The sequence below is a fragment of the Erpetoichthys calabaricus genome, chromosome 6 (genome assembly GCF_900747795.2).
Source record: "Erpetoichthys calabaricus chromosome 6, fErpCal1.3, whole genome shotgun sequence".
Taxonomy (NCBI): domain Eukaryota; kingdom Metazoa; phylum Chordata; class Cladistia; order Polypteriformes; family Polypteridae; genus Erpetoichthys; species Erpetoichthys calabaricus.
The window spans coordinates 204,761,936-204,782,229 of record NC_041399.2 but is presented as its reverse complement, the minus strand read 5'-3'; the positions used below and the strand labels follow the sequence as shown (position 1 = coordinate 204,782,229).

General features: G+C 40.5%; 1 protein-coding gene across 1 annotated transcript in view; it reads left to right on the top strand.

Annotated features, from left to right (window-relative positions):
- Window positions 1-506: 506 nt before the first annotated feature.
- The window catches only part of acbd5a (acyl-CoA binding domain containing 5a), a 73,394-nt gene continuing 53,606 nt past the window's right edge, over window positions 507-20,294 (top strand). Inside the window, exons 1-4 of the mRNA XM_028804359.2 lie at window positions 507-602; window positions 965-1,084; window positions 8,208-8,328; window positions 19,297-19,369. Coding sequence (XP_028660192.1) covers window positions 1,009-1,084; window positions 8,208-8,328; window positions 19,297-19,369 — 270 coding nt within the window. The 5' untranslated portion in view covers window positions 507-602; window positions 965-1,008. The remainder of the gene's footprint in view (window positions 603-964; window positions 1,085-8,207; window positions 8,329-19,296; window positions 19,370-20,294) is intronic.

Here is a 20,294-nt window from a genome sequence, read left to right as displayed (position 1 = left end):
ATTTATTGTACCTGTTTAGTTATACATCATATTGTATATGTGACAAAAAAGATATAATCTAATCTAATTGATTCTACTCTGAACATTATTACTATAATTAACGCATTTTTTAAGTGAACGGACTCCAACGTAATCTTCCATCCGCTTCGATGACTTATTTTCCACTCCATCGGTCTTCTGTTTTGACGAGTATTGTAGTAAATGTGCATATACGAAGCCAGGGGGTGCAGCAGGTTATGATGTAAACGCTTCTGTTTCGTTAGCTGATTTCATCAAAACCCAACAAAATATAAATGCACCAATCTCGTAATAACGTTGAGGCGCACTCTGCACCACAGGTAACGCCCCCGTCTAAGGTTACATTTCGGTGTTGTAACATCCCCTAGCTGCCGGCAAGTATGGAAAATGGCCCTGGTTTAGCAGGACACTACAACTCCCAGTGTTCAGTGGCCTTATGTAGGGAATTGTAGTTCTTTCTGGTGTATCTTTGTTTAAAGTCAGTGGTGCGATACAGCTTCTAAACTACACTTCCCATCAGGCAGTGCGCAATCATGTGGTTCCTGTTTTGAGGACACATCGGGCGGTCGTCTTGCTTATTGCAGGTAGATACAAATTTCCTAATTTCTCTAATTGATGTTGTTAAGATTTGCTTCACTTTATGGGTTTAAAAGAATGATATTTTCCTTTAAGGAATTTAAAATAGTATGCCATCCGATTTGGAATATTTACTCAAGTAAATAAATGATAGACTTACCTGCAAGGTTGCATTTATCAGTTTGTTGTGAGCAAATATTTAATCATCCCTGTGAAACATCTGCAGTCACACTTTCTGTGTTGGAGTTTATGACTGCATGTGAAGTCAGTTGTAATATGCAATCCTGTAGAAGTCTCCTTGTGTCGACTAACATTATGGAGAAGTTACGGAGTTTCTTTTATTTACAATGCAAATGTTTCTAATCCCCAGACGCCGATGAGCAGTGCGGTCGATACTTGGCGTTTTCTGTGATCATGGCGGACGGTAAGCCGATTCATGTGCAGCGGTTCGAGGCCGCTGTTAAAGTGATCCAGAGTTTGCCGAAAAACGGTAAGCGCAGTCTTTTGTTATTGCTTTGCAGCGAGTGAGACGCCAAAGGCCTCCGGGAATAAGTTGTCATGTTTCAATGCGTGAAGCCTTGTTGTAGAGTAAAACGCTTAAAGACACTATATTGCAAGTTCAAGGATCTGCTTTTATGCAAGTGTTAGCCTTTTCGGCATTCAGGAATATTTGGAGGCTGTTTGGTAACTTGACATTAGTTGGACCATGGTGGCATCGCATAAACAGTAAATCAAATTTTATATAACATAGTTTTAAGCATGTACTTTACATGGCACAAACATGTTCTGGTGTAAAATTGACAGACCACACTATATAACATGGAAACTGGATATATTCACCACTTTCCGTCAGAAGCACATTCCTCACAGAAACATTTCTTTCCACATTCATTATGCAATGAACTTTGCAGGCACCAGTGTGCTTGTGGAGAGGATCCTCTCCATAATGAACAATACTTGGACAAATGAGACCAAATGTATGCAGCTACCCACACTGAAGGCCTTGCTCACCACAAGTCAGAACCTGTGCCCGTATTTATCAAGTGTCTCGGAATAATTCCCTAAGAATTACACTAAAAGTCGGACTAGGATAAGAATTTGTCTCACCGCATAGTAGGACATGAGAAATAGTTATGAAGCATCCTGCTCCCTGCAAGGAGTTAGAGGGCCACGTTCGAGGAAAAAAAAAATATTTTACAGCATCCGTTGCTGCAAATTGGCACTCATGAAGACGTTTTGTAGTTTTCTGATAATACCGCTTTACTACAAAGATGGAGACAATAATACTAAAATTCAAAGCAGAAGAAGAAAACATTGCATTTATCTAAGGCTTTTCAAGACACCCAGAGAACTTTACATGGAGAAAGGAGAGCCACCACCAGTGTGCAGCATCCACATGGATGATTTGACGGCAGCCATTGTGCACTAGTACACTCACCACTCATTAGGTCAGTGTTTCCCAACCTCGGTCCTGGGGGCACACTGTGGCTGCTGGTTTTTGTTCCAACCAGCTTCTGTTTTTATTTGGACTCCTGGGCTAATTAAGTGATGTGTTATTTCCCAAGTTCTGTGTTTTGGGAACAATATTGGAATTAGAAAACTAAGTCAGGGATTGGCTCCAGCAGACCCCCGTGACCCTGTAGTTAGGATATAGCGGGTTGGATAATGGATGGAAAACTAAGTTTGGTAAAAAAAAAATATAATATACAGTATATATATCAAAATGTACTAAACAGTTATATGGGAGTAATGTATTTTTTTCTTTCTAACAATACTAGGGGGTTCTGCTCCCTGCTCGCTTCGCTTGCCCACTCCTGGGTTTGGTTTACTGGATATACAATTTAAAAGATTATTTCCATGGGAATTGTTACATATGCATTATTTTCACTTTTACTTTAAAACTTTTGCAAAAACAATACTGAACTTGTCCTTTATTTCCGTCCCCGGGCCTGGTTAAATCTTCTTGCAGGACGTATAACGTTGCTTGTGTTGTGAAGGGGGGGGGGGGGGGGGGGGGGGTGTTGGCAGCTGAACACACGCTAAAGAGAAGTGGTTGGATCATCTGCTGGCTTGCTGTTGTTGCTGCTGAGCTGCGTATTTTGCTTGTTGCGCTGCACGTCGATCATTTAAAAGGATGTACAGCATCTGTCCTTTTGCCAATTCGCGCGTCTGCCACTCGAGTTGTGAAGGGTGGGATGGGGTTTGGCTGAACGCATGCTAAGGAGAAGCGGTCGGATCATCTTCTGGCTTGCTGCTGCTGGCGAGGTGCGTGTTCTGCTTGTCGTTGTTTTAAGAGCTGGGAGCACATGAAGCGTGCCTGCCAACAGCATTCCAACAACTCCTAGGTTAGATGTCCGTGAACTTGTTTTAAATGTTGTCTCACTGCCTTCTCTTGCGTGACGTTAAAGTGTCTCTCGCGGGATGTCCGCTTGCCTTCCGAGAAGATCAAGTCTCGTCTCCCTTCCAAGATTTTTTTTTATAATAGAGAGGTTTTCAACTTGCTTTTCATTCTACTTTTCTAGGTGTTCTAATTGTTCAATTAATCCATTATTTACTAATTAGTGGGTCTCACGCTAAAGTAGTTGCAACCTTTGATCATTCAGTTTTGTTTGCCTGGGTGTCTGCTCTGCTAATTTTTAATTGTCATTAATAAGATACAACGAAGGGGGAAAAGGGCAAAATATAATGAAATCAACAAAACAGAGTTAAGCATTTAAATCTCTAGCAAAAGCAGAAATATTTCTAAATGTCCGATAAATGTAAAAATCATGCTGCTGTGCTTTTGTGAATGTAGAATAAAAGAAAAATAATAGAAGCTAATTAAATGAGATCAGCGTTATCAGGTGTTGTCACTGATTAGGAATCTGGTTGGAACAAAAACCTGCAGCCACAGTGGGCCCCCAGGACCAAGTTTAGGAAACACCGCATTAGATGATGAAGGGGTGAGTGAGAGATCCGTTTAGTGACGGGGAATGAATAGCGGGCCAGAGTGACCAGGCTGTGATGAGCAGTTTAACCAGGACATCCTACTTGTTACGCAAGATGCCCAGGGATCTTTTATGACAACAGAGATTCAGGACCTCGGTTTTATGTCTCCTTTGTAAGATGGCAACAATTTTTACAGCACAGAGTCTCCTTGTCTACACTGGAAGAATTGTGATCCACACACAGACCACAGAGTAAGCACCCCCTGCTGGTCTCGTCAGCACCACTTCCAGCAGCAACCCAAGCTTTTCCCTAGATCATCTCCCATCCAAATCCTGTCCCGGCCCAGACATGCTTAACTTAAGGTGGATTACCTATTCTGAAGTGATGGCTGCTGACATGCCCCAGGGAAACATAATAAAGTAGGATATTGGCACAAAGCTACACATAAGTGTCGCCACTTTGAAACAACATAAAGAGTAATACACCAAGATGGAAAGAACGAGACAGTATATAAAGATAGTTAAGTGAGGTAATGGGCATGTTTATTTAACAATGAATGACCCACAGCCGTATTTTCAGACAAATCACCTTCCTGCTGTTAAGGCCACAAGAAACATCTTGCAAAGTAATAGTTATACTGAAACTAGAAACAGTTATTCCTGCACAGTTACTGAAGTTGCGTTCACTTTTCCAGTGTTTCTGATCATCTCCCAGAGTCATTTGCTGTGTCCCTATATCTTTGTGGTCCCCTCTTACCCTCTGTAAGACTTTATTTATCCAGTGCCCTAGGAGTCTCCGCCTGCCTTCTTAAACCTGTTCTGACTTGTAAGGTGTAACGCAAATGTTCCAGGGGTTTAAGGAATTCAGAGCTCCGCATACCCATGTGACATTTCACTGTTCATGACCAATCCAGCCCTGCCTGTCTTCAGTAATAATTCGGTAATGTGCTGGCTACTACAGCACAGTTTGCATCCATGACCACCTGTGTGTTGATACTGTGATAACACTTATGATTGACATACGCATGCTCATCCACACTTGGGGCAGCAATCTTTATGTGTGTGACGATTTTCGTGAATACTGTTTACTTTAACATTACCTCACTGTGATGATGCGGGTTTGCTGCATGCTCCCGTCTTCTGTCCGGGAGACATTAACCCAACACTGTCGGTAATGTTACCGATGAGCTAAGCAGTGAGGCAACAACATAGCAAGGGGATGGTGCAAAAGTGTCAAGTGCTTTTATTTAAAACAATCAAAACCATGTCCAAATAGAGAAGCGCAGTACTTCCAAAAAGTCTTCATTAAATAAATAATCCATAAAAACAAAATGTGGAGGTAAAAAAAATCAATAAATAGAAAAAAGAACCGCAATCCTTTAAAAATCGAGGTTAAAACACAATGCTGGAAGCATTCCTTTTTTAAAAAAACAACAACAACAAGCCCGGTGTTTCCTTTCCTCTGGCGGCTCCCCTGCTTCACCCGTCTGGGCCCTGCAACAGGAGAGTCGCCCTCTCAGCAGCTGACCTTCACTCCGCTCGACCGGTCTGGAGGCCTCCTGATTCCTGCCTTCGGTTGCGCATTCATCCCAGACCGAGACTTGGTTTCCTTGACGACCAGGACGCTCACGTCAAGGACTTCACCCACCAAGCCTTCTGACTCCCGCTGCCTTCCCGGCCTTACGCGGCCAGTCGTCCTTCTGCTGGTCACTCCCGTTCCTTCCTACAATGCTCAGTGGGAGTGACCGCTTCTTTCTGCCCCCACCGAGTGTTGGCCAAACACTTTTCTTGGGGCTCACCTTCCAGCTGCCTACCTGTGAGCCTGCACTTGCTCGCTCACACCGGCTCTCTCGCCACACTGCTTCCTGCTCTCCAGTATTGTATTGTATCCTTATCAGTTGCTTCAGGTTGTGGATAAATTTTATTTTTGGATTTTTTTTTTCTGCTAAGTACCTTTTGAAGTTTGCCAATACTGTGGGTACGGAAAGTATTCAGACCCCCTTCAATTTTTCACTCTTTGTTGTATTGCAGCCATTTGCTAAAATCGTTTAAATTAAATATTTTTCCTCATTAATGTACACACAGCACTCCATATTGACAGACAAAAAAAAGAATTTTTGAAATTGTTGCAGATTTATTAAAAAAGAAAAACTGAAATATCACATGGTCCTAAGTATTCAGACCCTTTGCTGTGACACTCATATATTTCACTCAGGTGCTTTCCATTTCTTCTGATCATCCTTGAGATCCCCTTCATTTGAGTCCAGCTGTGTTTGATTATACTGATTGGACTTGATTAGGAAAGCCACACACCGGTCTATATAAGACCTTACAGCTCACAATGCATGTCAGAGCAAATGAGAATCATGAGGTCAAAGGAACTGCCTGAAGAGCTCAGAGACAGAATTGTGGCAAGGCACAGATCTGGCCAAGGTTACAAAAAAATTTCTGCTGCACTTAAGGTTCCCAAGAGCACAGTGGCCTCCATAATCCTTAAATGGAAGACGTTTGGGACGACCAGAACCCTTCCTAGAGCTGGCCATCTGGCCAAGCTGAGCTACCGGGGGAGAAGAGCCTTGGTGAGAGAGGTAAAGAAGAACCCAAAGATCACTTTGGCTGAGCTCCAGAGATGCAGTCAGGAGATGGGAGAAAGTTGTAGAAAGTCAACCATCACTGCAGCCCTCCACCAGTCAGGGCTTTATGGCAGAGTGGCCTGTCGGAAGCCTCTCCTCAGTGCAAGACACATGACAGCCCGCATGGAGTTTGCTAAAAGACACCTGAAAGACTCTGAGATGGTGAGAAATAAGATTCTCTGGTCTGATGAGACCAAGATAGAACTTTATGGCCTTAATTCTAAGCGGTGTGTGTGGAGACAACCAGGCACTGCTCATCACTTGTCCAATACAGTCCCCACAGTGAAGCATGGCGGTGGCAGCATCATGCTGTGGGGGTGTTTCTCAGCTGCAGGGACAGGACGACTGGTTGCAATCGAGGGAAAGATGAATGCGGCCAAGTACAGGGATATCCTGGACAAAAACCTTCTCCTGAGTGCTAAGGACCTCAGACTGGCCCGAAGGTTTACCTTCCAACAAGACAATGACCCTAAGCACACAGCTAAAATAATGGAGTGGCTTCACAACAACTCTGTGACTGTTCTTGAATGGCCCAGCCAGAGCCCTGACTTAAACCCAATTGAGCATCTCTGGAGAGACCTAAAAATGGCTGTCCACCAACGTTTACCATCCAACCTGACAGAACTAGAGAGGATCTGCAAGGAGGAATGGCAGAGGATCCCCAAATCCAGGTGTGAAAAACTTGTTGCATCTTTCCCAAGAAGACTCATGGCTGTATTAGCTCAAAAGGGTGCTTCTACTAAATACTGAGCAAAGGGTCTGAATACTTAGGACCATGTGATATTTCAGTTTTTCTTTTTTAATAAATCTGCAACAATTTCAAAAATTCTTTTTTTTTGTCTGTCAATATGCGGTGCTGTGTGTACATTAATGAGGAAAAAAATTAATTTAAATGATTTTAGCAAATGGCTGCAATATAACAAAGTGAAAAATTGAAGGGGGTCTGAATACTTTCCGTACCCACTGTATACTTAAAATCTTTCAATGGACAGCTGGATTAATCGGATATAGTCAATTTTATAATCAGTTGAAACATATGAAGCAGCTGGTGGTGCAGTGCTGCCACTTTGCAACGAAGACAACTGTGTTTCACGTTCTGGGTCCTCCCTGCATTGAGTTTACATGTCCCTAATGTCTGAGTAGGTGTCCTCCTGCTCTAATTTGCCAATGCAGACATGCCGGTTAGTCAAATCGGTGTTGTTAAATTGGTGAGGTTGTTCATCCTGGTTAGTGTGTCTACCCAGGTACTCTGCTCAGCATAAGCTGTATAGATCTATGGATGCATATAAAAATATGAGAAAGGTCAAGTGTCAAGTTGTGTTTTTTTAAGCCTATTATAGATTGTGTTTTTTTATTTGGGAGTTTTACTTTTTGTATAGCACAATAACTTTGCTACTAATGTAGATCATTGATGAAATTGTACTGTATACTCTGGTGATTCACAGATCCAGAATCCTGGGTTTGATTCCCAGTCATTGTATGTGTAAAGTCTGCATGTTTTCTCTGTGTCTGTGTGGTTTTCTTTTAAGTACTCCAGCTTTTTTCCCCATTTGACATTTATGGCGATGATTGACCCAGTGCTCTGTATATACTGGTGCATCAGAGATCCACCATGATGGGTTTGAATCCTAAGCAGAGCCGTTTCTTGTGTACACTTTGCATGTTTTCTCTGTGTCTGTATGGGTTTTCTTTTAGGTACTCCAGTTTTCTTCCTACATTCCAAAAAACATGCAGATTAAGTTACTGGCAGCTGTAACTTCTCCCAGTGTCAGTGTGGGTATTTGCATGATTGGGTCTTCCACAGGACTGGTATCCTGTCCTGGACTGATTCTTGCTTTGTGCTCGATGTTATCTCAGAAGGCTTTGGCCCTCGGTGACCCAAACTGGAGTCAGAAAACCTCAGAATGTTACAGTTTGCAGATCATTAAGAGAAGAATTTAGTCATAAATTTTTGTTCTCTGTAATTTCTTTGTTAAATTAGTATATCATGAATTATTTGTTACAACTGAACATAAAACAGTTTTGTTGATAAAGATTTCTTTTTCTCTTTTAGGTTCATTTCAGCCATCCAATGAGATGATGCTCAAATTTTATAGTTACTACAAGCAGGCAACTATGGGTCCTTGTAATATTCCTAGACCTGGGTTTTGGGATCCAACTGGCAAATATAAATGGTAAAGCAATTTTTAATAAACTGTACTTATACTTGTAATATTGTAAACTTGTTGCATTCACAGATTGGTAGGAAAGTTTTTTTTGCTGTTTACATCAGTGTGCTGTGAAATGCAAAATAACAATATGAAGCAGTAACTTGGGAAGCCACCAACAGTATTGTGATAACAGATCAGTGTGTCCCAGACAATATTTGGAAAGCTTGTGTGAGGTCTGAAGCAATAGCAATTGTAAACATTACTGCTGTTCTTGGGTAAGCTAGTTTCACTTAGTGTAGTACAGAAGTGGTCTGTGGGTACTGTACGTAAGATCTACTGCTGATCTAGGACAAGATGGCGTGTTTGCAAAACTAAACTGGCATGTATTTGGCCAGTGTTCAGTCTCGTTATTTGACCTGAAATGTTACTGATACTGCCAAAGGTACTAGTAGTAATTGTTGATGTGTTTGGCGGCTGCTTTACCACTAGAATGCCGTTCATTGTTAAGATTTGGACAATATTGAGTACAGAAATTTCTTTGTGATTTCCTGTGCTGTGCATATGCAGGTTGTTGTTTGTGATACTCTGAGAAATAGTCCACTTTGATCTGGTCAGTTGCTGTTGACTCTAAAACCTAGTCCACGTGTACCAGGACGAGTCGCCTCCAAATGCCACAGTCAGTGATGAAACAATACTGATTTTGCAGTTTCTGATATCCATGTTGACTTGGTTCTGAAACAGGAAACACACGCTATTAGAAAACAGTAGAAACTTATAATTCCGTGTTTTGGTGCACAGGACCTAATTTTTGGCCACCACTGAATACCCTTTTCATGTTCAAGCTTTCGCAACATTAACTTGTATAGCACAAATACAGTTTTGTTGTATCCATGATTCTATGCCATCAGTATCCATTAGTTTTACTAGTCATTACTTATATTTAAATAAATATTTGCAAATCAATTAAAGATGATTATATTAGAAGAATTGTGACAATAACAGGCCATTCAGCCCAAGAACTTCTTCATTCTGTTTTCCTGCATTGTCTAATACAGGCGTGCCTGACTCCAATCCTGAAGGACCACCGTGGCTACAGGTTTTCATTCTAACCCTTTTCTTAATGAGTGACCTGTTTTTGCTGCTAATTAACTTCTTTTGAACTAATTTTAATTGACTTGTTCTTGAAGACTCAGACCCCTTAATTGTTTATTTTTCCTTAATTAGCAGCCAAACAATAATGAGATCCAAAATGAGCCAAAACAACTGGTGTCCATCATACAATATCTGAAAATAAAGAAAGATGAAGGTATCAGGAATGTTGATCTGCTCAGGTCCCCAAAACATTTCAATACAACTCTTAGAAAGAGAACATCAACAATTTCGGCAATGTCTGCTAATGCACCATGTGAGCAGCAACAAGCCATGAAATTAAAGAACGGGTTTAATTAACAACAAGAATTGGCACCTAATGAAGCAACTGGTTGGAGTGAAATTGGTTGGAGTTTGAGGCCCTGACTTAGGTGGTCTTCTGTTGGCTCCCTCACCTCACATTTCATTTCTGTTTGGGTGCCATTTAAGGAAAGAAATGAAGCCGTTGAGAGGAACAATGAAGAAATTCAGGGGAACAAAACTTAAAGCAATTCAATTAAAATTAATTCACAAGAAGTTAATTAGCAGCACAAGCAGGGCACTCGTTATAAAAAGAGGGTTAGAATGAAAACCTGCAGCCACGGTGGTCCTCCAGGACCAGACTTGGCGACCCCTGGTCTAAAACAGGCATGCCCGACTCCAATCGTGGATGGCCACAGTGACTAGTTTTAGCTGCCATTTAACTTAATTTAACTGATTTTTTTTATTTAAGACTCAGACTTTAAATCGGGGTGAGCAACGTCAGTCCTGGGGGGCCGCTGTGGCTGCAGGTTTTTGTTCCAACTCAAATGCTTTATGAGAGCTCATTTATTGCTGATGAAGCACTTATTGCTCAGGTGACATATTTGTACTTCATTTTAGTTGTCTCGCTTAAGATTTCCATCCTTCCATTATCCAACCCGCTATATCCTAAGTACAGGGTCACGGGGGTCTGCTGGAGCCAATCCCAGCCAACACAGGGCACAAGGCAGGAAACAAACCCCAGGCAGTGCGCCAGCCCACCGTAGGGTACACACACACACACACACACACACCAAGCACACCATGGGGACAATTTAGAATTGCCAGTGCACCTAACCTCCATGCCTTTGGACTGTGGGAGGAAACTGGAGCACCTGGAGGAAATCTACACAAACACGGGGAGAACATGCAAACTCCGCACAGGGAGGACCTGGGAAGCAAACCCGGGTCTCCTAACTACGAGGCAGAGCGCTACCCACTGCGCCACCGTGCCGCCTTAAGATTTTTAATTGCATATTTTAGTCTTAAAACAGTTTTATTCAGTTTTTCACAGCTTGTTAGCAAAAGATGCAAATGACAAAGAAACCAGCAGTTCTCCATCTAACTTGTTTCCTTTTACACCTGTGAGTATTTATTGTGCACTGTTTGGTTTAATAAAGTACTCAGAAGGAAAGTGAAGATCTGAAAATTACTGAGGTGTTTTAGACCTCAAATCTTTTGGATGATATGCTTGGAAAAGAAAAAAAAGTTGGTGATAAAAGAATGACCTGACATGTCAGAGTTAAAACACTAACGAGCCATGAAATTAAATAAGATTCGTTATTGGTAAGGTTTGGTTCCTCATTAAGAAACCGTGTTGGAACAAAATCCTGCAGCCCTTCAGGGCTGACATTAATCATCCTTGGTCTAAAATAACATCAAGTCAGGATTTGAAGGTCCTTAAAGTCCTGCTCTCCATCACACTACATGATCATTTATTCCAAGTCTGTTTTTTTTTTTTAAAAGCTTTCTAACATTTGTGTGAAATCTGCCCTTAACAAGTTTCTAAATATGTCCCTGTTTTCTTGATGAAGAATTTAGTTTAAAGTAAAAGCCCAGATCCACTGTATGTATTTATTTCAGTTTTAACTTTCAATAGTTTGATCATGTCACCTCTTATTTTTTGTTTACTTCAGCCCATATGCATTACATACACTAGAAGAAAAAAAATAGTTCTAGCCAAAAGTAGTATTGGCATGGCCATGCATATCAATAGTTTTATATGACTACTCTTGCATCTAAAAAAAATTTAAATTGTAATTAAACAAGATTAAATATCAAATAATGATAAAGAATCCATTGATAGGTAGTTTATCAGTTTGAGTGAGCTTGGTACTTGCTGAATTACTAGTGATCTTGAGAGCAGATAGTCAGTCTCTATATTACTGTACATGTTTGATTTATGAAGTGTAGTAATAAAACAATGGTGGATAAGATGGACAAATTTTCATCATCTAAGCAATCTGCAGAAATTTTTAAGGCAAATGATAGGTTATATTTTAAAATCATTTTGAATATAAATCAAGGGGAATGTTTCTTGGATTACTAGGGGGTTTTGCCCCCTGCTTGCTTTGCTCGCCATCCCCCAGGCCTGCTTACGCACTAGCATCTTTGCGGTTCTGACTCGCATATGGGGATGCGGTTGTACAATTTAAACAGATTTTTATTTTCATGGGAATTGTTACATATGCATAATAGAACTATTTTACATTACAGCTTGTAATTAACCATATTAAAAAAAAAAAGTAAAACGTAATAATTTGAAAGTAAATTATGTTTCATGTTGCTTTGGAGTTATTCGTTGATAATATGATTTTGTTCTGTTTGGATTTGAAATTAACGCGCAAATACATTTTAAACTTACACTTTTACTGTAAAACTTAATACATTTTCATCAATATTGCATTGAATTTTGATTCTGTGTTTGGACTTTTATCGTGACAACGCAACGTATAACTACCCGTTATTGAATTTTGTTTTTCTTTCTATTAAATAAAATGACTTTTTCAAATATTTGGCTCTGAGATTTGTTAATTGACTTTGCAAAAGCTATTCTAACAGGAAACGGTTAATGTTTTAATACGAATGGCATATCAAGATCTCCTTTGTTGTGTAATGTTATCCGCGGAAGATGTACTACATTACCTTTCTTGGATACATCCTTCTTGCTAAAGTAATTCGGCTGGTGGAAGACCAGACGGTGTTAACAGTTGAAGTTATTCTTTGGGATATTGTAAGTTAATGTTCTGCTCGATCACCAGTAACTGTTTCATCATAGTCTATTGATATGTATTTAACCAATTTGCCGTGTAACCTATTGACATTCTTGGCGTTCGTTTGACTTCATCGTTTCTCACTGCTAGGATTGCACATGTAGTCATTTTTTCTGTTGATAACTCTTCGTGAGGAAATTCTTCAATAGGATTTGAACATGATACGTCTTTCTTTAATTGGGAACTTAGAGTGAGAAAAGCGTTCAAATTTATAAGAGCTGAGAGAGCAGAAAATGTGTCTGTCAAAAACATTCACACGAATGAGAAGTGAGATTACCGTGTTTGTTGCAAATGCTTGAGAGGAAGGCGTGACTTGAAAAAATCTCATGGCCAAGGTCTCAACTCGCCACACTTGAAAAAATCTTCCAAAAAGTCTCGTCTCGTCTTCCAAAAACTCTTGTCTTGTCGCAGAATTATTTTATTATAATAGAGAGATATGATACACTAATGAGACCACATCTGGAGCATTGTGTACAGTTCTGGTCACAGTCCTACAAGAAAGACATAGCAGCACATGATGCCATGCAGAGGAGTGCATCATGGGACTTAATGACAAGTCATACTCTGACATACCCAGAGAATTAACCCTGTTTAGTCTTGTGCAGAAGACTGCATGGGAACCTGTCCCAGGTTTTCAGAATTCTGAAAGGCATTAATAAAGTATATCTGGCAGAATTCTGTCAAATTAACGGAGAATCGCATACATAAGGACACCAACAGAAATTTAGTGGAAGTGCATTTAGGACTGAACACCGGAAGCACTTCTTCTTGCAAAGAGTTGCAGGAATCTGGTAAAAATTCTAGAGACATGTAGTTGAGCTAAAACCTTGACAACCTTTAGGAAGGATCTAGATGAGATACTGGGACAGCTTAGCTATTATCTTGACAAACACTCCCGATGGACTGAGTGATGTCCTCTCATATGTAAATTTTTTATGTTCTTATGGTTTTATGGTGTTTACATTTGGCTGAAGAGTTTTCAAAGTTAAATGCCTTATAGCCTTACTGCATATTTCATGTTAACAGCTCTTCAGTAAGGATATTGTGGTGTTTTGTGTGCATGGGCCAGCAGCTTAACAGCTTTGTTATTTTAGATTCCTAATGTAGGATATTGGTGAGTCAGGTTGCCAGTGTTATGTTAAGAGAGAAGAGAAGAGAAATATATATGGGATGTTCGGGGATTGTTGTGCACACCTGAGCTGCGACCACAGAACTAACTGCTCTGTGAATGATTCATGCAAGCATTTCAAGGTCTTTTGGGCACTTCGTTGTAATGGAAGTATCTGCTGAATGTATTTCATAGTAATGAGATTTTTATAGACTCTGTCTTTTGGGGAAACTGTCGGAACCGTAAAAATACTTTGTTGTAATGAAAAGTTTGTTGTAACGATATTCGTTGTAACAGAATTTTACCTGCAATTCTGTCTTAAGGCAGTGATGCAAGAGTAGTTGTGTAGGAGGATACGTTCATTAATGTAACAAGTAAAACCTTGTTTTGTAAAGTGTATTTTTTCTTTGGTTTCTCACATGAGATGAATTTGCATTACATTTCAGCCAAATCAGATCATGCTGTTAAACACATTTATTCTGTCTTTGTCCTTCTGACCTTCATTCCTCTCCTCTCTAGAGCATTTACATGTGTGTAAATGAGAAGGAGGTTGGAGGAGTGGTGAGGATGCAGGGCGTAGAGCTGGCAATGGTGGATGAATTCAAATACCTGGGATCAACAGTACAGAGTAATGGGGAGTGTGGAAGAGAGGTGAAAAAGAGAGTGCAGGCAGGGTGTAATGATTTGTGACAGACGGGTATCAGCAAGAGTGAAAGGGAAGGTCTACAGGATGGTAGTGAGACCAGCTATGTTATATGGGCTGGAGATGGTGGCACTGACCAGAAAGCAGGAGACAGAGCTGGAGGTAGCAGAGTTAAAGATGCCAAGATTTGCATTGGGTGTGATGAGGATGGACAGGTTTAGAAATGAGGACATTAGAGGGTCAGCTCAGGTTGGATGGTTGGAAGACAAAGTCAGAGAGGTGAGATTGTGTTGGTTTGGATATGTACAGAGGAGAGATGCTGGGTAAATTGGGAAAAGGATGTTTAGGATGGAGCTGCCAAGTAAGAGGAAAAGAGGAAGGCCTAAGGTTAATGGATGTGGTGCGAGCAGACATGCAGGAGGTGGGGGTAACAGAGCAAGAAGCAGAGGACGGAAGGATATGGAAAAAGATGATCTGCTGTGGCGACCCCTAACGGGAGCGGCTGAAAGAAGAAGATTGTGCTGTTAAAGATGTATTTTAGTAAACAAAACTGAAACATTTTAAATGGTAAACATGTAAGAGAGTCTGTTTTATAAAAATTATTTAATCATGCCATGTCCTATTTCCTCACTACACCTGTTCTGATTTATTTCTGAGAACTGATGATTTTGGCTACCACTTCTATTGGACTCTTGACTCTTTCTGACATAGTCTGGTGTATTGGAGAAGCTAAATTAGCCCCTAATGTGTGTATAGGCAGGGGCGTGTGTGTTGTAGGGTTGCGAGGGGTACCAGTACTAAAAAACACACATTTTAAAACTGTATGGCATTTTGGGATTTTTTGGTACCAGCAGTAGACGTCCATTTTCCACTCAAAATCCTCTAAGTACACTTGATAAAGTAAAAGGGGGGAAAATGTGGTTAGATGTGCTGGAGACTTGACAAAACCACAGGCTTTAGACTTCATTAGTGACCCATTTTTATTACTTCAACAGGTTTGCAACTTCACAGGGAATATCCAAATGTGAACTTTATGATATCAAGAGAGAAGTAGTGCGGAATACAGTGTGATGGCACAGCATATCAGGGCTAGAGTAAGATGGGGAATATTTGTACTTATCCATTATACGCTTCAGAATCGTTTTGGTATCAGTACTGATGTCGGAAAGCTGGTATTGATACTGAACTCAAAATTTTAGTACTGATGATGGGCTGGTGCCCTGTTCATGGATTGCTCCCTCCTTGCACCAGATACTTGCTGAGATGCTTGTTTCAGTATCCCCACCTCCCTGCTCTGGATAAGTGGATTTTAAAAAATGTGTTGAAGTTCTAACTGACTGTGGACCCCTAGGTTTTTTTTTTCTTCAGGGATGCTTCTTCCTGGAGTTCTTGGTTTTCTCTCCTCTGTTGTTAACTGGCCGTTGTTCATCATTTAACTAGCAAACAGATTTTGTTAATTAACATTTATGTTAATTTGTTTCAACATACTTTGTTTACTTTTCTCTGTATAAACAAATCTCTATCTTTATGTGTACTTAGCAATTTTTAAAGTTTGTATTGGCATCAACCTTTGAGTTTGTCATAGCACTCTGCTTGTGCAGTCAGCAAAGAATAAACTGCAAAAATAAACTAAACCAGATTTAATTGAAATTTGTGGGTATGTGACGATGCAGGTTCTTCTCTATGCTCCCATTGCCTTTTTTGGGAGCTTTTGAACCCGACACCGTCGGTAATGTCACCGGATGAGCTGGACAGTGAAGACATGACATAAAGCAAGGGGAAAGGTGCAAAAAGGTGCAAAGTGCTTTTATTAAAATAATCCAACAAAACAGTGTCCAAAGAAATAGTGCAGTGCAATCCAAATGTTATTAAATAAACAATCCACTAAAACGGGTGAATCAGTGGAGGTTAAAATCCAATAAATAATTCCTTTTAAAACCGAGGTTAAAATAGCTGGAAGCAGTCCTTTAAAACAAAACCTGTTGTCTTCAACTGCTGGCGGCTCCCCTGCGTCTCCCATCCAGGCTTTACACCACCAGGGGAGTTGCCCTACCTGCAGTTGACCTGCTCTGCCTGCTGGTCTGGTGGCTTTCTGGTCCCTGGCTTCATTTAGCTCCTCCAGACCGAGATTTGGGTTCCCCAGTGACCAGGGCGCTCACGCCGGGGCTTCCACCTCCCGAGCCTCCGACTCCCGCTGCCTTCTGCGGCGAGTCAACTTCCTTCCGATCACTCCTGCTCCTCACAAATGCTCAGCAGGAGCGACCACTACCGATCACCCTGGGTTGCCGGCCAAACACCCCGCTAGGGCTCACTGCTCAGCTGCCTGTCCTTATTGTGCCCACTCATTCACGTACCAGCTTCCTCCCTTCCACCTGCCTTCTCCCTTAACCTCCATTCTCCTTCTCGTTTTTTTTCTTCTCCCCCTCCGCACTCGCGCTCCTACTATATATAATGGGGACGGGGTTCAGGTATGGCGATTAGCAGCTCCCGGCATCAATTAAGGATGCGGATGATTCCTCACCTGTGCACATAAGCGAGGAAACTCCCGCCTCACATAGCCTCCAGGAACCACTCTGGCCACACTACCACGCTCTCTCTTTAAGCCGTGAGTGCGTCGATTATTTATTTAAAAACTGGCCTTTTCTTAGGAACCATAAAACTGCTATACCATAGAGAAGGGATTACTGTAATATGCTTTATTACCCTATCGCGGGGATTGCGTTCCAGACCCCCCCGCGAAAGGTGAAAATCCGCGAAGTAGAAACCATATGTTTATATGGTTATTTTTATATTGTCATGCTTGGGTCAGAGATTTGCACAGAAACACAGGAGGTTGTAGAGAGACAGGAACGTTATTCAAACACTGCAAGCAAACATTTGTCTCTTTTTCAAAAGTTTAAACTGTGCTCCATGACAAGACAGAGATGACAGTTCAGTCTCACAATTAAAAGAATGCAAACATATCTTCCTCTTCAAAGGAGTGCGCGTCAGGAGCAGAGAATGTCAGAGAGAGTGAGACAGAGAAAAACGAACAATCAAAAATCAATACGTGCCCTTCGAGCTTTTAAGTATGCGAAGCACCGTGCGGGAAGCATGTTGCTTGACAAAGCAGCTGCACAGAAGGGAGCAACGTGAAGGTAATCTTTCAGCATTTTTAGACGAGTGTCCATATCGTCTAGGGGTGCGAACAGCCCACCTGCTCACACCCTCTCCGTCAGGTGCAGAGAATGTCAGAGCAAGAGAGAAAGAAAAGCAAACAATCAAAAATCAATACGTGCTGTTTGATCTTTTAAGTATGCGAAGCACTATGCGGGAAGCATATCGCTTGACAAAGCAGCCATATGTATGCCCAGCAAGGAAGAGAGCAATGTGAAGGTAATCTTTCAGCGTTTTTTGAGGAGCGGCCGTATCCTCTAGGGGTGCGAACAGCTCCCGTGCTCACGATATATTTGAGGAGTTTTATTTAATACGTAATACGCGCTCTGGTTGGGTAGCTTCTCAGCCATCTGCCAATAGTGTCCCTTGTATGAAATCAACTGGGCAAACCAACTGAGGAAGCATGTAACAGAAATTAAAAGACCCATTGTCCGCAGAAATCCGCGAACCAGCAAAAAATCCGCAACATATATTTAAATATGTTTACATATAAAATCCGCGATAGAGTGAAGCCGCGAAAGGCGAAGCGCGATATAGCGAGGGATTACTGTAACTCATACTCTTTGAAAATGGTGTCCTGCCAAATTCCAGACAGCACCAGTATTAAAGCAAACTAGCATGGAAAGAAACCATAATATTTTTGAAATGATAATATTAAGACTATCAAATTTTGAGGTGCCCTTAGACTTTCAAGCTTCAGACTTACAAGAATCAACCTAGAAGTTATCTGAATGAATGTTGACCCTGCATTAGAGAGAGGACAGTTTAACAGCTCAAATGTGTTAAATCAGAATAGGCACATTTATAAATGTTGTATTTTTCTTTTTAGCACGTCTTTTGAAGAATATTTAGGAAGATTTGTTTAAGTATATTGTTTGGTATTTTAGAGGCAGAAACCCTTGTCAGCAGAGAGTATCTGGACTGCACTAACATGTCTGATTTTACAGAGTGGAGTAGTGCAAAATTACTGTTCATAATTATAGCTGTTTTCATTCCACTTGGGTCTGACAGTAGCAGATTCTCAAGGTCCACCTTAGCGTTGGCATTTGTAATGTACATGTATCAATGGGAGAGGGCCTAGTGGGGGGGGGGGGATCTTGAAAGTCATTTACATCCTTTTGTTGTAGGAGCATTTGTTCACATTTTATAATTTGGCTAACAAACTGTACACATCTTACTGCACTGCAACATTACATGCTACTTTGTGTTTCTTTTTCTTGGTTAGCATGAATGGTTTGCTGTAATATGTATGTTGCATTATGGTGAGATTACAAACTGCAAAAAAAATAAATAAAATGTCATAGGTGGCCAACGTAGACTTGGAGAAGATATCCCATGAAAATTGATGATGAAACTTCCACTATGTCAGCAGATTTTACAGAATATTTGAGAAGTGGACCAGTAGACACTAAGCTGTACCTGTGGACACGGGAGTGTATTATATATTAGAGAGTCAAGGCTGGGGGGCTGTCAAGAGGCGCAGGGCCTGTTAAAGCCCATTGCGGCACTTCTTGTGTGATTTTGGGCTATCCAAAAATAAATTGTATTGTATATTACATAAATAAAATGTCATTAGGATGCAAAAATAATAATCTTTTAGTAGGTGACTTGCAAAGCGTGCATTTATAATGAACGAAACTCAGTGCTTTGTTATAAAGTTTTAAAGTGTGCCATTGTTTTGTTATTTATTGGTATTATTTTAAAGAAAGCAGCTGTTATAACCACAATCTTCGTTCCCATGAGTACTATACTGTATGTGAACAGAAAAGTGTGGTCAGTCCACATGGGCTGCTTGTAGAATGTATATATACATAAATAAGACCAAAACAAAGTTGTTTAGGAAAGAAAGAAAATAATTTAAAATGCAGTTTTGTTATTTGCAGGGATGCTTGGAATTCTTTGGGAGATATGTCCAAAGATGATGCAATGATTGCTTATGTTGAAGAAATGAAAAAGGTAACCATACTTTGTTATAACCTTTGTTTGTACATGATACCTATGTGTATACTGCATATTTTCCTTTGTAGTCATACAGTGCATTGAACTATGTCTGCTCCATAATGAAATCACCTCATTTTCCCTGAATTACAAAGAAAACGTAATCAAAATCATACAGACAATAGATAAATAAGTTACATTATCACGAGGATTACTTTTAGTGGTTAAACAATTATCATGCAAGAGGAGGCACAGAACATAATATAACTTAGCGTAAAAGAGCATATCTGTAGTTTGTTTGTAAAGTTCTTCCTAAATATCCTAGGAGTTGGGGCTAATGGGTAATCATTCCAGTGTACAATATGTAGCCCTGAATTAGAAGATATGGTTGTCAACCTAATTCAGAAGTTATTTTCACATTTCTGGAAAGTTTTAGTTAGAAATATTAATAATATATTCAGTAGGATTCAGGACCTACTGTTTTTTGGTAAGAGCAAGCAAATTTATGTGTATAGTCCTGCATATAAAAGTATCTCTATATATAATCTTCATTTGGATCTTGATCTTTGTTTGTCTGCAAATGAATTAGAAGAAGAAGCACTAGATGGCAGTAGAGAGACAGCTAAAACATAGGCATTGTATTAAGAATCTCCTCCAGGCTTATAGTACTGAAGACTGTAGTACTCCAGTCACACCTCAAAACACAGACATTCAAACTAAACAAATTGTTGTGCTTTAAATTAACTAATCTTTATATATAATCTTCATTTGGATCTTGATCTTTGTCCGGGAATTCATGTTCCCCTGACACCGCCTTGGTTGTTACTTTTGTTTACAAACACTGTCGATACCACTCTTTGTTTAGATCTGGCGTCGACACCTGCTTCGTTGTCGAGACTGTGGTTTTTTGTGTTTCTATCGACCGTCGTTGGCAGCACTTCGT